Here is a 17,877-nt window from a genome sequence, read left to right on the forward strand (position 1 = left end):
ATTTTACAGTCAAATAGGAAAACATGAAACAGAATTTATTCCTCTTTTTCCTTTTGAAATCCATAAGTCACTGTAATCTTATTTCTCTATAACATTCATTTCCTATAAGATAGAGTATATGTGTGTGAGAGAAAATTATTCATATATATATATATATATATATATATATATATATACACACATACATACATACACACACACACACACACACACACACACACACAATCAGTCAGGTATTATTTAAACATCTATTTAATAGGTATATAAATGCAAAGAAAGGGGGGAAAAGTCCCAACTCTCAATGTGCTTTTTTCTAATGCAGAAGATGAATGCATATAAAATATGTAAATAGAATATGAAACCATAAACACAAACATATACAAAGCAGTTAAATAGTAGCTAGTTTTTAGGGAATAGGGGCCTAGTAATTGACCAGTGTAAAAGAATTGCCTTGTTGCAGTTATAGAATAGCTGATAAAATAGAACATAAATGTGTAGTATATTCAGTAGTAAGCATAGGGACAAAGACATTTCCTGCCCTCACATTCTATTGAGAAGACAACCAGCAGACAAATATACACAGATAAGCTTTATACAGGATAAATAAGAAATGACTGATAAAGGAAGGTGAGACTACTTAAAGGAGATTGAGAAAGAAAAGTGAGATTTTTAACTGGAACTTGAAGGAAGATAGGAGGCTGAGATGAGGAGAAAGAGCCTTTCAAGCTGGGAGGACAGCCAAAGAGAATCAGCAAGGAGAGTGTTACTGGATCAAAGGGCATGTGTGGAGTGAAAGGTTAAGAAGACTTGATAAACTGGCTGTTTAGGTGAGTGTTTGGTGGTAAAGAACTTGAATGCCCAGCAGAGGATTTTATATTTGATCCTGGACATAATATGGAGCAACTGGAGTTTATTGAATATGGGTTTCCATTGTTGGACCTGCCCTTGAAGAAAGTCTCTTTGTCAGCTGATGAGAAGATAGACTGGAGTGAGGAATGACTTGTGTAGACAGAGCCTTCAACAGACTGTTGCAATAATCCAAGCATGAAGATGACCTGCATCAGGGTGATGGTATTATCAGTGCAAAGATGAAATCTACAGACCTTGGCCACACATTGTGTACAGAGTGAGAGATAGGTATGGAGGGTGACACCTAAGAGCAAAGTCTGAGAACTGGGAAATTGTGGTGACCACAAGAGTAGTAAGGAAGTTTCGAAGGGAGAGATGCTTTAGGAGAGGAAGTAAGTTAATAAGAGTGAAGGTGGATGATGGGGGGATGTAATCCAAGATTGGAGCCTGGAAAGGTGTGTTCAGCAATAGAACAAAGAGGCAAGATATTTTAAAGTAAAAGGGAGTATAGACTAACCATTTATGAATGTTTGCCACAAACAAAAAAAAAGGAAGATGAAAAGGAAAATTTTAAAATATCACCAGTATTACTAGAAATGTTTTCAGAAATACATCAATAGAACTTAATTATTAAAAGTTAATCAGAAGTTAATTATTCGAAACTGGAACTCAAATGCTCTGTTGGTTTAGCTGTGAACTGATCTAATCATTCTGGAGAGCAATTTGCAATTTTGACCAGAACGCTATAAAATTGTGCATACCCTTTTATTCAGCAAAACATCTGCTGGGTCTGTTTCCCAGAGACATCCCCAAAAAGGGATGTGGTGGTTAAGAATTGAAAATTGAAGAGATGCTCATCATTTGAGGAATGGTTAACCAAGTTATTGTATATGATTGTGATGGAATATTATTGTGCTATAATAAATGAGAAGCAGGATGATTTCAAAAAAACCTGGAAGGATTAGCATGAACTAATGTAAAGTGAAGTGAACAGAATCAAGAGACTGTTGTACACAGTAACAGCAATTATTGTATGATGATCACCTGAGAATGACTTCTCTATTCTCAGCAAAACAGAGATCCAAGACAATCCCAAAAGACCAACGAAAGAACTGATATGTGAATACAGACTGAAGCATATTTTTTCTTTTCCTTTCTTTCTTCCTTTTTCTTTCTTAATTTCTTTGATTCTTCTTGTATAAAATGACTAATACTCAAAATATTTTGCATGATTGTCCATAGATCACCTATATCAGATTACTTACCTTCTCAGAAGGGGGAGAGATAGAATTTTGAGCCCAGAAATTTAAAAAAATAGAAAAAAGTTAATTGAGTCAGAAACAAACATTCAGACATTATTGTGTACATTACCAAAAAAGAGTCTTCATTTCATTAGTATGATAATATGAGAACCTTAGTACATAGCAGTCTTCATGAGTTGCTGTGACAAAATAACAATACTGTATTATTATAATTATAATAATAATTCTTATTTACTTGTTTGCCAATCAACATCTATATATTTAACCTGTCCTTTAAACAATAGGCACATTGTTGGACCCAATAGTCCAGTGTTTGCACCTTGGTAGGAGCTGTTTGAGTTTGCATTCTGATGGAATGCCCTTTGAGCACCCAGGCTCACCTCCATGTTACATTAAACTAGAAAAATAAGATATCACTCAAGAATACATTGTCACACACTAATAAATTGTTGGTGGATTTGTGAACTCATTCAATCTTTATGGAGAGTAATTTGGGATTATGCCCAAAGACCAACAAAAATGTGCATACCCTTTGACCTAGCAATACCACTACTGGGTGTGTACCCTGAAGAGATTATGAAAAAGGGCAAAAACAACACTTGTACAAAAATATTTATAGCAGTGCTGTTTGTGGTGGCAAAGAATTGGAAATTAAGTGAATATCCTTCAATTTGGGAATGGCTTAACAAACTGTGGTATATGTATGTCATGGAGCACTACTGTTCTATTAGAAGGGGGGGGGGGGCAGAGCCAAGATGGCAACAAGAGCAGATCAGGTCTTAGGCACTCTCTCATAAATCTTCAAAACTAAGGACTATAACTAAATTTTCAAGAGACAGAACCCACAGAGGGACCCAGTGAGGCAGTTCTCCTACTCAAGGTAACCTGGAAAAGAGCAGAAAGGCTCTGCTCTTCGGGGTTGGAGGAGTGGCCCGTCAGAGGGGTGGCCTGCCAGAGCGAAAGAACTTCAGCCTCCAGAGGCAGCCCCATGGCGCTGAGAGCTGCGGTTCACAGAAGCGGGGTAGTTTCCTGACCGATGCCCTGGGGAGCACTGGGCACAAATTGGGGGAACAGCAGGTGACCCCTGCCAGAGCAAGCACCTGAAGCCCAGCCCTCAGGGCACACAGTGAGCAGTGTGGCCACCTCAGCCCAGATCCAGGAACAGAAGCAGGCAAGCCGGTAAGCAGGAGCCCCCAGGGGATGAGCCCATTAAAACTAGGGAGGGGAGTGCAGAGAGATTGACTGCAGAGCTCTGTCCTCTGCCCCTGGAACAGGACTCTGGGGCTCTGACCACATTCAGATCCTGATCGCAGTCTAGGGCCCCCCCCACCTCAGCCCCGTGGCTGGGGGGGGGGGCACTTATGGTCATTCACAGACCAGGAGGGAGGACAGAGCCTGACACACTGAGACCCTTGTGGGAGTGTCCCAAAAGCTCAGGAAGCACCCCAAAAACAGGTTCAGGCTGGGAAAATGAGCAAGCAGAGAAACAAGAGGAAGACCATTGAGAAATACTTTGCCTATGATCCCAAGAAGGATCAAAATACTCAGTCTGAAGATGAGGAAGCACAAGCTCCTGCATCTAAAGACTCCAAGAAAAGCAAAAATTGGGCTCAGGCTATGACAGAGCTCAAAAAAGACTTTGAAAAGCAGATGAGGGAGTTAGAAGAAAAACTGGGAAAAGAAATGAGAGAGATGTAGGAAAAACGTGAAAATGAAGTCAGCAGCCTAGTCAAGGAAATCCAAAAAAATGCTGAAGAAAATAGCATGCTAAAAACCAGCTTAGGTCAAATGGATAAAACAGTTCAAAAAGTTATTGAGGAGAAGAATGCTTTAAAAAGCAGAATCGGCCACATGGAAAAAGAGATAAGAAAGCTCTTTGAGGAAAACAAATCCTTCAGACAAAGAATAGAACTCAGGGAGATTGCTGAATTTACGAGAAATCAGGACTCAATACTTCAAAACCAAAAGAATGAAAAATTAGAAGAACATGTGACACATCTCATTGAAAAAACAACTGATATGGAAAACAGATTTAGCAAAGATAATTTAAAAATTATTGGAATACCTGAAAGTCATGATCAGGAAAAGAGCCTTGATATCATTTTCAAAGAATTACTACAGGAAAATTGCCCTGATATCCTTTAAGCAGAGGGCAAAATAGAAATGGAGAGAATCCACTGATCCCCCCAAGAAAGAGATCCCAAAAAACCAACCCCCAGGAATATTATAGCCAAGTTCCAGAACTCCCAAGTCAAAGAGAAAACATTACAAGCAGCCAGAAGGACACAATTCAAATACTGTGGAGCTGCAATCAGGATCTCACAGGACTTAGCAGCAACTGCATTAAAAGTTCATAGGGCTTGCAATATAATATTCCGGAAGGCAAAAGAGCTTAGAAAGCAACCGAGAATCAACTACCCAGAAAGGCTGAATGTCCTCTTCCAGGGAAAAAGCTGGACTTTCAATGAACCAGGGGAATTTCAAATGTTCCTGTTGGAATGGCCAGAGCTGAACAGGTTTGATCTTCCAATACAGGACTCAGGTGAAGGATAGAGATTGGAGGAGAAGGGAAAATATGAGGGACTTGATGATGATGAACTGCATGTATTACTGCATAGAAAAATGACACTGATAATACTCATATGAACCTTCTCAGCTAACAGAGTAGATAGAGGGAGCTTTTATAGTTGAAGCACAGGAGAAAGCTGAATTCGAAGATAAAATATGGTGTAAAAATGGAGTCAATAGGAAAAAAAGGGAAATGGAATGGGAGAAAGAAAAAGGAGAGGGGGAATAGTCCAAGATATTTCACATAATAAGATTTTTTTTTATTACAATGAGCTATTGCAATGATATGGAAGGGGGGAGGCAAGGGGGAATGAGGGAACCTTTGCTCTCATCAGAGATGGCTAGGAGAGGAAACAGCAAATATACTCAATGGGGTATAGACATCTGGAGTAAGAAGGAGGGGGGAACAGGGGGAAGGGGTGGAGATGTGAATAAAGGAGGAGAGGATGGACCATGGGGGGAGAGTGGTCAGATATAACAGATTTTTACTTCTTGCAAGGGGCTGGGATTGGAAGGCCTGCCCAGGACCATAGGGCCAGGCGGATTCTGGGCCTAAGGGGTGGTATGGGGGCTCAGGGCTTCTTGGCCCCAGGACCAGGGATCTGTCTGCTGCGCCACTCAGCGACCCTACAGCAGAGTCAGAGTGAAAGGAGAGAGAAAATATAGTACATGGTAGTGGAGAAATAAGAAAGGAGGGAGTTGCAATCAGCAATGGCAACGTTGGAAAAATATGGAAGTAACTTTTGCGATGGACTTATCATAAAGAATGTGATCCACCTGTGACAGAGTTGTTGATGTTGGAACAAAGATTGAAGCACGTTATTATTATTTGGGGGAGGGTGCAGGCCAAGTGGGGCTGGGTGGCCTGCCTGGGGCCACATAGCAGGGTGATCTTTGGGTGTCTGGGGCCGGATTTGGACCCAGGTGCTCCTGGCTCAAGGGCCAATGCTCTGTCTGCCACCCAGCCACCCCTATTATTATTACTATTTTATTTTATTTTGGGTCTTTTTTTTTTCCTCTCTTCTTTTTGGTTTTTGCAGGGCAGTGGGGATCCGGGTGGCTTGCATGTCACACGGCTGAGTGATTGTTGGGTTTATGAGGATGGATGTGGGCTTGGGTACTCGTGGCTCCAGGGCTGGTGCTTCGTCCATTGTACCACCTGGCCATACCTACAATTATTACTATTTTTTTTAATTTTTTTTTAAATTTTTTTTCTCTCCCCTTTACTTTTTTCGCCCAAGCAAGTCTATCTATATTCATGGGGGGGGGTATTTTGTTTACTTGTAAACAAGAATATTTTATTAATGTAAAAAAAAATTTGTACAAAATGAGAATTAAAAAAATAAAATAAAAAAGGAATACATTGTCACATCATAAGCTTAAATACTGCAAGAACAACTCTTAATAATAATAGTTCACATTTATAATATTTGGGATCCCCAGTAGAAAATTTTACAACCACCACTTCAAAGGAATTCTCCCCTCACCTGATGAAAATTGTAAGTGCAAGATTTTATTTAAGATTTGGAATTTGAAATAGAACTTTCACATTATCTGTGTTGCAGACCAAACCTGGACCACCCAAGAGACCAAAGACCTATTTTGGGCGATCAGCCTTAGTATACTGTTACAACTGCTCTCGGAAAGGCCATTATGGATATGTAAGTTGTAATACTTTCTACCTGAGTACTATTTACGTATGAAATGAACTACTTATTACTAATTCTATCTTTTTGGAGTAGAAGCTAAAAGAGTCATAGAAAAGAAATATATTATTTTAAATATATGCTGTGCTATAAATTTGGAGGAAATCTTTTCAAATATGATCTATTAGCTTCTACAGAGTGACATGATGCAATCATAATGTTCTCTAAATTTTTTAAATTTTGTACAAATGATTATATGACATATGTAACTTCTTGAAGGCATGGAAATATAGGAAATATATTTTATATAGGCAAATTGTTTTATTTTTTCATTTTTATCTTCTTGTTCTCTAGATAAAGTTTCAATATTAAGTTTTCCTCGTCATCTTGTACAGCTTAACCCTTATGACATATAGTCATAGAAAGACTTTGGATGTAAATCCCAAGCCAAGATTATTTGACTATCTGGCTACCTTGTCAGAGGTCTCTAATCAATTTTGCTGCCATGTGATTTAAAATTGAGAATTTTCATTGCTAAGATTACATTTGAAATGGAGTAAAATTCATCGTGTTATTTTCAGTACTTTTGAGACTTCCCCAGGAAGAACCTAAACTTTTCAAAGTATACTATAACAGATAGAACACAACACCTCTAGGTCTTACTTCTTTAATTCATCAGTTCAGTCTTGTTACAGACATTTTTCATGCAGTATCCTTGGTGATAAACTTTCAGGGTTGATATTCACTTAAGGAATGCTTTTAAAATATGAGAGTTGGATTGCCTCTTAGTAGTAATCACTTTAAAAAGGAAGGATGAAGGGTTCCTATTTTATTTTTGCAGTTAAAAAGAAAATTAAAATGTTATGTTCGGTCATATGTGCTGCTTTCTATTAATGAAGACAAAAACCTGTTATGAGCCTTTGAAATTTATCCCTGAAAATCTAGGATTAAGTAATTTTAAATTTATAATATGAATTTGACATAATCATACCAGAGATGACAAACTCTCAATTATCCAAATTTAAAGTGGAAGAAAAGCAATGGGGTAGATAATCCAAATAGTAGATAATATGAAAATAATTTATATGAGCAAGTATAGATTTTCCATACTGATGGAAAAGACTAGTGATGTGGATAATCAAAAAATAATTTACATTTGACTTTGTAAGATATTTTTGTGTAACTCCAAATGACTGGATTAATCTGAACCAAGTATAATCCAGATATAATAAAAATCAGTCTAGCAATATGTCTGAGAATGTTCCTTCCTCCAATTTTTTCATGCATGTCAATTCATTAAACCTAATAAATTTTTATTGAGTTCCTACTATGTGCAAGACACTGTGATACGTGATAAGGAAGGATGCTAAAGAGTTAGTGCTCAAGCATCTTCAGGGATCAGAAGGGAGAAAAATCAGTCCCTAAAAGCCATAGTGTTCTAAGACTTAGCTAAAATGAATTTTATGTGCTCTTAGCCTTCTGATGTCTGTTCATTCCACATAAGGTAGAGGAAATCTGATCTCAGGGTTTGCCTTGACCCTGGCTGTGGGGGTGATCAGGGGCAGGTCACTTCAACCTCACTCTGGCTCTCCATTTTCTCAATTAAATGCCATTTTGTGCCAGATGCTGCTATAGCAGACATTGTCAAAAGAGCTCTTATTTGGCCTGCCCAGCCCAGTCTGTTAGACTAACAAACATTGCAAATGACTTAGCTCATTCCAAGTTGTTTGATCCACAACCAGTGTTAGAAGCAACATAGGTCCTCCCAGTGTGAACCTGAAGGCAGACTTGGCCATTGTTGACTTAGCAGCTGCTAAGCATAGATTTGCCCAGCAGTGAGATGGGAAGACTTTTGTCATATACAGTCTAGAGGCAGGTATAATAATAACTGTAATGATTTTAGAATAATAGCAAACATAAACAATACATCAAAAATTTGCAAAAACTATAACATGATAGGAAAATATCCATGATTCTTCACCACCACTTCGCCCACTGCAGTCAGGCTGCAGCCTTCACTGCCTGGTTTTGTTACCGCCGCCACCACCACCACCCCTGGGAGTAGCTTCTTCCTCTCCCACCCCAGTCCAGCCCGTTGATGGTAGACAAGCAGCCCAGAAGAAGCATCATGTATCACATGGTTCTGGGAGCTGTGTGGTAATGAATTCTTCTGTGAGGTGGGTAAAGACTATATCAACCTCACAGGACTCCATGGCCAGGTGCCCCACTATAGGTGGGTACTGGACCTGATCCAACAGGCAGCCAAGATGCTGGTTCATGCCTGCTACATGCTCACAAATCATGGCTTCATTCAGGGGTTAGAAAAATGGTAGCGAGGAGACTTTGGCTGATTTCCCTGTGTTCATTGTGAAAATCAGCCTATGCTGACCATTGGGTGATCAAACATAGCTGAGGAGGCCATGCAGAAGCTGCACTGCTCCAACTGCATGGCCAAGGCAGCCATGGATCACTGTACAGATACACTTACTTTGGTGCTGACTTTTCCAACATGCTCCTCCTCATCTATCCTGATCACAGGCACAAACAGTTGTCAACAAATTTGTGCCCAGTATGGCTTCAAGATCCACCATGTGGCCAGGCAGCCTATGGCGTTGGGAGCTCCTCCCCACAATACCATTCTCCCTCTCCCCCTCATATACACAACTTAGAATTCTCAGGGGTGCTTGGTTAAAATTAAGAAGCTATTATTGTGGTGGTGTGGTGGAAGTATGAAATAAAGTGGAGGGGAAAGGGAAAATAATTCATCTATTGGTGACATGGTCATAGGTTAATGCTAATACTAATGTGATTTATTGCCTACATTCATAATGGATATGCTAAATTTCAGATTTAGCTAAATGAAAGTAAAGATTTTTTTTCCCTATTCAAGTTTTCAAACCTACTGAAATATAAAGGGTCAATATCCTAAGTTAGGAATTCTTGGATTAATGTATTTATCTTCTCATAACATCCTTAGCAACTGCCATTTTTCCCTTTTTTTTTTTGTCATGTTTGCCAATCGTGGTGGGTGATTTCTGTTTAAAATTACTGATGAAACATAGAAATATATTGCTCAGGTAGTGCAGTGGATAGAGCACTGGCCCTGGAGTCAGAAGGACCTGAGTTCAAATGTGATCTCAGACACTTAATAGTTACTTAGCTTTGTAACTTAATAGTTACATTGCATTGCCAAAAATAAAAAAGCAAAAATATAGATTGTACTTTCCTGATTAGGTTAAATAACATCTATCTAAAATCAAGAATCAGTGTTATATCTAATAAAACTAGAGCCCTTTCTGGTAAGTCAGAGATAAAGCAGGGATTCCTATTAACTCATTGTCATTAAGTCTTAGAAATGCTAGCTATGTGACAAGGAAAAAATTGAGAGTATTAGCAAAGGCAAATGAAAACAAATCACTTTCTGAAGTTATTAAGATGGTCTACAAAGAGAATCTTTCATTGAAACATTTACTATAAGCCAACAAAACCCCCAAGATAGAAAGATAAATTTTATCCAGAACATCATAGTACAAAAATGTTATAAAAATATTATTTTACCATGTGAAATGAAGGGACTTATGTGTTAAAACCTGGAAAGACTATGAACTTAGATGCAGAGTACAATGAGCAGAATTAGAATAAATTGTTTAACATTTTAAGGCATAGAAAGGATAACTAACCACACACTGGATGACAGAGTCAGTGTCCACAAGGATCTTAACATGCCTTTAGCATTGAACTAAATCTAATCAGATGAAATTCAGTAGAAATAAATTTAAGTCTTGCACTTGGATACAAAACATCAATTTCACAAATACTTGATGAAGAAGACATAGTTAAGATAATAGTTCTGTAAAAGATCTGAGGGTTTTAAGTGGACTGTTAGCTCCTAATGAAGTCAGCTAGGTGACACAGTGGATTATACACCAGGCCTCAGTTAGGGAGGTATATTCCTGAGTTCAGATCTGATCCGAGATATTCAATAGTTTTTTGTGACCTTGAGAAGATTGTCTAACCATGTTTGCCTCAGTTTCCTCCTCTGCAAAATGAGCACTCACTAGGAATCAGCACAGAAGAAAAGCTAATGTGACCTTGATCTCCATTGCCAGGAGTAGAGAGGTAATAGTACCACTGTACTTAGCCCTTGTCAAACCAAGTATGGTTATAGCAGCAAGTTCTAGGACATTGATGAGCTCAAGAGCTTTAGGAGGAGAGCAAGCAGGACCAGAGATGCTCTTGAGTCAGTGTGAGAATCTGGTGAAGGAAATGAAGATGTTCACCTGGGAAAGAAAAGACTGGCTTGTGGGCAGAGGATTGTTGTTGGCAAGCATTCAAGAGGTTGTCCTGTGAAGCAGGGATTAGACTTGTTCTTTTTAGCCACAGACAACCAGGAACAGTAGAAAGATGTAAAAAGGACCAATTTAGGCTTGCTGTCAATAAAAACTTCCCAACATTTATAACTGTTCATAGTGGAGTTGACCACTCTGAGGGGCTGTTCAGACTGGACAGTCTCTTGGATGTTACAGTGGGAATTCCCTTGATTTATGGTTTGACTTAGATGATTGTTGAGGTTCCTCCCAGTTCTCAAATTCTGTATGTTCTATGTGATTACACAAGAGAGCTATCCAACTTAATCTGTTATAAAACCATCAACTGTTTTTTTTTTCTCTTTCCTTCTTTGTTATAAGGAATGCTTAAGGGGTAGGGGGTGGGGGTGGGGTGGTGAGACCAGAGGAAAGGATATTTGGAGAAATAAAAATTTTGTAAAACAGAAGATATCAATAAAATGAAAAACATGTTCAAAGGGGAAAAACAAGGGCAAATAAAGAATTATGGCATGGTCTGGTCCAGTACCAAGTAAACAAGCTAAAGCTGGCAGGAAAGATGAGGATTTTAGGTATGTCAGAGACAAAGAGAAATAGCAAAGAAGAATCATTGACTGAACCATACTTCTGGTATCTGCAAAAAGAGAATGATCTTTTTACTGAAAAGAACAAAACTGAGTAGTAGGAAGTCAAATCCAAGAAAAATAGCAACATAATACTTGTCTAGTAGTCCTTGATGATTTTAAGTCACCAGGCCCAGATAAACTAGTGTGCTAAAAGAAAGTGTTAGGTATAATTTCTGAGCCAGTGTCACTAATTTTTGAAATTTGATGAAGAATAAAAAAAGGTGCCAAGCTTGTACAAGGGCAAGTGTCATGATCTTCAAAAAATGAAAAAGTAGAGAATGCACCTATAAACCTCTGTGCTTGGCTTCAGTTTTGAATTATCTATAAAGAAACAGGGTTCACAAAGAATCAAAATAATTTCATCAAGATCAGATCATACTAGACCATATTTCCTTTGACAGGATTTCCAGATTGGTAGCTCACTAGATTTTAGCAAAACATTTGATTATGTCTCTAACATACTAGTTCCTTATGGACAGATGGAGAAATGTGAGCCAGGCAGAACTTGTTGAATGACTTATCCCAAAATCATTAAGGCTTTGTGGTAGCCTCAGAAAGAATTTTTCATGGAATGCCCCATGGAGGGATCTATGCTTGGACAATTTGGTTAATATTTTTATCAGTGGCTTAGAGAAAGGCATGGATTGGATGCTTACCAAATTTGCAGGTGTCACAAAGCTAAAAAGGATAACTGATACAGTCAAAATCCAAAAAGATCTCAGTGGTCTCAAATATTGGAGTGATTGGATAAAGAAATTTGAATGAGGGTAAATAAGTGTAGATTCCTACTTTTGAATCCAAAAAAGTCAACTTCACTTGCTTTAGCACAAGATGTGGAAGGCATGGCTAGATATCAGTTCCTCAAAACAAGATCTCAGGTTTTGATGTTCTGCTAGTGTAGAATGGGTTGGACAATCAGAAAAGCTTATGTAACCCTGGGCTTCATAGGGAGATTGAGTGGTCTGGTTGAGGGAGATGACATCATTGTATACTGTGCTGGTGAGACTAGTGGGTGCCATATTTTAGGAAGGTTAATGATAAGGCAGAGTGTGCCTAGAGGAAGATGTACATTATAGCTATTTAAGGATCAGTTAATTGGGCATGTTTAATCTGTAAGAGAGAAGACTTAGTAGGAGTTGTTAGAGGTGTTGAAGTATTTGAAGGGCTATTACATGGAATCCTGAAGGATGCCAAGTGGCCTCACCATTTAGGTGCTTTCATAGACCTACCCTAAGAACAGGGGGCCCCCATGCAGCTATGGGCTAGTAGTCGCCAAAATCCAAGTGCCTAGCTGCCCTTAATTCAAACTGGCTAGAAGCTAGGAAAAGTAGAAATTTCTACATTGAGTGTTGAAAGTTGTAACGTTCACTATAATTTTCAGGAGTGCACAGAAAAACGGATGTTAAGTGGAACATTTCCAACAGTACCATTCATCTACTACTATGATAAGGAACATGATATCCAGGATCGAGAACAAAGAATACAGTGGAAAGTCGAAGGTATGACAAGGGGTATCTTGGCTCTAAATTTATAATCTTATGATCTATTTGCATGCACAATAAGATTTATTGTATCTTTCATCAATTTAGTAAAAGAGGTTTCCTTGGGGGCGGCTAGGTGGCGCAGTGGATAGAGTATTAGCCCTGGAGTCAGGAGTACCTGAGTTCAAATCTGGCCTCAGATATTTAATAATTACCTAGCTGTGTAGCCTTGGGCAAGCCACTTAACCCCATTGCCTTGGGGGGGAAAAAAGGTTTCCTTTAGAGAAATAATTGGTGGTATTTTGAACTCAACTTTTACTGTATTATGCTAACTTTTCTATTATATTCAATTGATTTAATTTCTAAGAATGTTTAATATAGTCTATGTATCTCTGGTCTGTTTTTGTTTTTTTGTTTTTTGTTGTTTTTGCAAGACATTAGGATTAAGTGATTTGCCCAAAGTCACACAGTTAGTAATTAAATTACTAAGTGTCTGAGGCTGGATTTGAACTCAGGTTCTCCTGACTCCAGGACCAGTGCTCTATCCACTGCGCCACCTAACTGCCCCACATATTCTCTGATTTTAAAATATTATTTTAATTTGTTTCTTTACCAGGTAAGTACTTTTTTAAGGTTTCTAACTGTAATTTACTTCATGGGAATAAACGAGTATCTTGCCAGCATAATCTTAGTCCCATCATAAGAAAGTGGACAGAACCATAGTAATAGCTGGCCTTCATCCCGAGCCTGTTGTGGACCAGGACATGAGTATGGCTGCGATTGATCCTCACAACATATACTAACAACATATACTAAAGTGGGTACAGATGAAGAAACTCTGGCCCTCAAATGGAGAGGTTGAGTTCTCCAGTTGCACCAGGCAAAGAGGTGTGAGAAGAACTTCTGGCTTAACCTCAGCAGCTGTCTGCTGAGAGCCGACAGTACTGCCTCGGGGTCACCGGCGTGGGCACTCTTGCTAATGGAAGGAGGGGGGTAAGGGGGAGTTCTAGATCCCTCTTGGGGTAAACTCCTCTTCCCTACTTCTGCTCTCTGAGAGTGCAGATCTGCCTGTCCTTGTACTTCACAGTATTTACAAAGTCACCTTTCATTCTCATTTGTGGTTTTTAAATTAATTTTCATAGGCAGCTTTAGTTTTAAATCCCTGTCATTTCTAGATTTATACAAATACCATCTGAACCTCCCTTTATAACAGCAAACAGGCAAAATAACTGATCCTGTGACAGTACCTAGCAGTGAGGTCACTAGGTTGTACAGTGGATAGAGCACCGGCCCTGGAGACAAGAGGACCTGAGTTCAAATCCAGCCTCAGACATTTAATAATTCCCTAGCTGTGTGACCTTGAGCATGTCATTTAACCCCATTGCCTTGCAAAAAAACAAACAAAAGACTATACCTGGCAGTACCTGGAGCATTTTGTGCCTGTAATTCCCCCACCTCTCTAAAAGGAAGTGTTTCTACATCTCTTCTCTGTTCATCCTTTATTCTTTCAATACAAGGGAAAAAAATCTTGTGTAAACTTTCTGTGCATTATTTCTGGACCTTTGGAACACTTATGCTCCCTCTGGATCTTCGTAAGTTCTCTCCAACCATTTTACAATGAGAAATTAAGTGCTTATTGAATGTAGAGAAAGAATTAATACTCAGTTCTAACATGTCATTGTTTTATATTTACTGTACCATGACACAGATTGATAAACCCCTTTGTGAACTATAGACTTTTTAAATTTAAATAATCATTCCTGTTTTATGCTTTATTTTCTGTAGGTCATTTTTGGTTTTTAAGGACTTTTCCCTTCACTGAATAGATTTTGTCCAGTTTTTTTTTAACTAACCACTTCTATAATGTGACATGATCATTCCTGTTCTCCACTTGCTCCCCTAACACTAAATTCTTGATTACATTCCTCCGGTCCTAACCAACATGTTAAGTAATAGCAACTTCAGAAGTCACTTCAGTGGCCTCTACCCACCACATTAGAGTAGAGGCACCCTGTAAGGCAGGGCATCCCAGATCCTTTGTTCAGAAAGTCGCATGGACCATGTCCAAAGCCTTCCCGAGGGCCAGATTACAGTCTTGTCTCTTTCACTGTCACTTGAATTGATCTGACAACCTGTATTTCACAAAGCTAATGAAAATGACGATAATAATAATAACATCAACAACGACTCTCTACAATATGTCTCAGTACTCTGCTAAACACTTGATAGTTATTAATCCTCATAACTCTGCAATGTAAGTGCTGTTATTATCCTCATTTTACAAAGAAGCAGACTAGGAAAGTTTAAATGACTTGCCCAGGATCATATAGCATATAAGTATCTGAGACCAGATTTTAATTTAGGACTTTCTGACTCCTTGCCCAGGGCTGGATGCAAGTTAAAATGATCACTACTCAGATATATGTTTACATGGCTATCTAGTTAAGTACCTGAACTGAATATAATTCTCAGAATGTCAAATTTATGACTCTTTCAGTTTTAGCACTCAGCAATACCTTATTCTAAAATTATTCTTTTTTCCTCCAGATGTGCCACCTCTTGCATGGGAACCTTTCCTGATCCCTAGTTGTTAATCCCCACCTCACATTACTTATAGTGATTTTATTTATCCAATATACATGTTGTTTTACTCAGTAAAATATAAGATTCTTAAGAACAGTGGCTCTTTTGTTTTTATCTTTATAAAGATACACTTTAGATGAGATGCATAAAGATAAATATAGAGGCAGCTAGGTGATGCAGTGGATAGAGCACCGGCCCTGGAGTCAGAAGGACCTGAGTTCAAATTTGGCCTCAGACACGTAATAATTACCTAGTTGTGTGATCTTGGGCAAATCACTTAACCCCATTGCCTTGCCAAAAAAAAACCCCAAATAAATAAATAAATAAATAAATAAATAAATAAATAAATAAATGAGCCTGTGTATTGTAGATACTTAAAGAATGTTTATTAAAATATTGAGGATGTTATTTTTCACCTTAATAGCAATCCTCTAATGTCCCCGTATTCAAAACACATTAGAAATTAGATTTCACTTAATGTAGTTTATTGCCCCCAGAAAAATTTTAGAAATCTAGAAAATTCTGAATGCTTTTTTATACTCATAAATGGAAGCAGAGATCCCCATGAGATAATGTAGGTTCTAGGGGCAACTAGATGGAGCACCAGTCCTGGAATCAGGAGGACCTGAGTTCAAATTCAGCCTCACACACTTAATAATTGCCTTTACCTTGGGCAAGTTACTCTTAACCCATTGCCTTAAATAATTTTTTTTTTTATTTTTGCAAGGCAATGGGGTTAAGTGGCTTGCCCAGGGCCACACAGCTAGGTAATTATTAAGTGTCTGAGGCCAGATTTGAACTCAGGTACTTCTGACTCCAGAGCCGGTGCTCTATCCACTGAGCCACCTAGCTGCCCCAATAAATTTTTTTAATAAATAAATAACAATAACATTGGTTCATCAACAATAATTCTTAAGAAGCCCCTTTAAATAAACTTTGCCAAACTAGCTTCCTCTCATTTTTAGTCCAAGGTTGCTGGTCTAGTAAATTGTGAAAATTCTCTAGTTATTTATCTGCATGCCATTGTGGCATTTGGAGGTCTTCCCATATGAGTTAGATAAGTTACACTGAGGTGATTTGTTACTTGTGGAGCAGCTGGATCCACAGAACATTTGTGTTTGCCCAGTGTCCCCCCAGAGGAAGTTTTCAGGGGGTTTGCTTCTAGGCCCCATTCTATTTAAGACTTTTTTCCAGTAACTTGGAGACACAATTGTGCTTCTCATTTTGCCAAATGGCATGAAGACAGGAAGGAGCCAACAGGATCAGACTCAAAAATGTTTTGAAAGCTTAGAACAGTAGCCACAGCTAAGTCAATGAAATAAAAAAAGGTTCAGATATAGGTTTAAGCATAAATAGGAGTCAATATAGACTTAAAGTTTTTTAAAAAAATCAATTTTACAAATTTGTGATTGAGACATACATGGCTTAAGAACAATTTAAGTCCAGAAAAAAAAAAATCTCTTTGGGCTTTTAGCTCACTGTATAAAATAGCAGTGATGTTTTATACTGGAAGGAACATCTAGATTTGGAATCAACAAACTTGAGTTCAAATTTCAACTCCACCACTGACTACCTTTGTGATTTTTGTCTAAGTGATTTAATTTCAATTTCTTCTTCTATAAAATAAGAGGTTTAAACTAGATGACTTATATAAGCCCTTCAAACTCTAAATCAGATGACTCTTAGAAGTCACATTCCACTGTTCATAAGGTCATCCAATTTAGAGTTTAGAGAGTCCTTTTAAGTTCATCTAATTCAAATCCTTCATTCCATCAAACCAGATAATGCCCAAACTAAGGGAGTTGTTACTGCTGCTACTTCTACTACTTCTACTTCTACTACTACTACTACTACTACTACTACTACTACTACTACTACTACCACTGCTACTACTACTACTACTTTTTTCTTCTTTTCTTATTCTACCTTCTTCAATTTCCTCTTCCTCCTTCCACCTTCTTTCCTCTTTCTTGTGAGCTGGTCAGACCTGGGCTTCACATTTTATAGAGATAAACTGGTATGAGTACAATGAAAGACAACCAAAGTAATAATGAAACTCAAAACCATGTTGCACTAGGATTAGTTGAAGAAAATGGGGATGTTTAGTTTATAGAAGAGAAAACTAATAAGTAATAATAGGTCTGTTATAGTATTTAAGAAGCTGTCTGTTGAAAAGGATATCAAAAGGACAAGGCCATAACCATGGCTAAAACGAGGATAAAAGTTACAAAGGAAGCAGATTTCAACTTGGCATGAGGAAAAATTTCCTAAACTGTCTAAAAATAGATACTGAAGATATTCAAACAAAATTTGTATGACTACTTGCCAGGCTTTTTGTAGGAGGGATTCAGTTATTAGGTCAGGATTCAATTGCATGACTTAGAAGTGCCCTTCAAACTCTTAAAATTCTGATTCTAACACATGTAAGTTTCTGCCATCTTTTCATGCTTGACAGCATTTTCAAATTATAGGTTATTTATTGCCCTCCATGGTATAGTGGGTCTCTCCAGATTCTGAATTTGTAAAAACACTTATAT

At 38.2% G+C, this 17,877-nt stretch overlaps 1 protein-coding gene across 3 annotated transcripts in view; it reads left to right on the forward strand.

Moving 5' to 3' along the window:
- Nucleotides 1-17,877, forward strand: part of ZCCHC7 (zinc finger CCHC-type containing 7) — a 285,197-nt gene that overhangs the window by 255,101 nt on the left and 12,219 nt on the right. For all 3 annotated transcript variants that reach the window (XM_074201949.1, XM_074201948.1, XM_074201950.1), the window contains exons 7-8: nt 6,245-6,340; nt 12,658-12,775. In XM_074201949.1, coding sequence (XP_074058050.1) covers nt 6,245-6,340; nt 12,658-12,775 — 214 coding nt within the window. The remainder of the gene's footprint in view (nt 1-6,244; nt 6,341-12,657; nt 12,776-17,877) is intronic.

The sequence above is a fragment of the Macrotis lagotis genome, chromosome X, assembly GCF_037893015.1.
Source record: "Macrotis lagotis isolate mMagLag1 chromosome X, bilby.v1.9.chrom.fasta, whole genome shotgun sequence".
Classification (NCBI taxonomy): domain Eukaryota; kingdom Metazoa; phylum Chordata; class Mammalia; order Peramelemorphia; family Peramelidae; genus Macrotis; species Macrotis lagotis.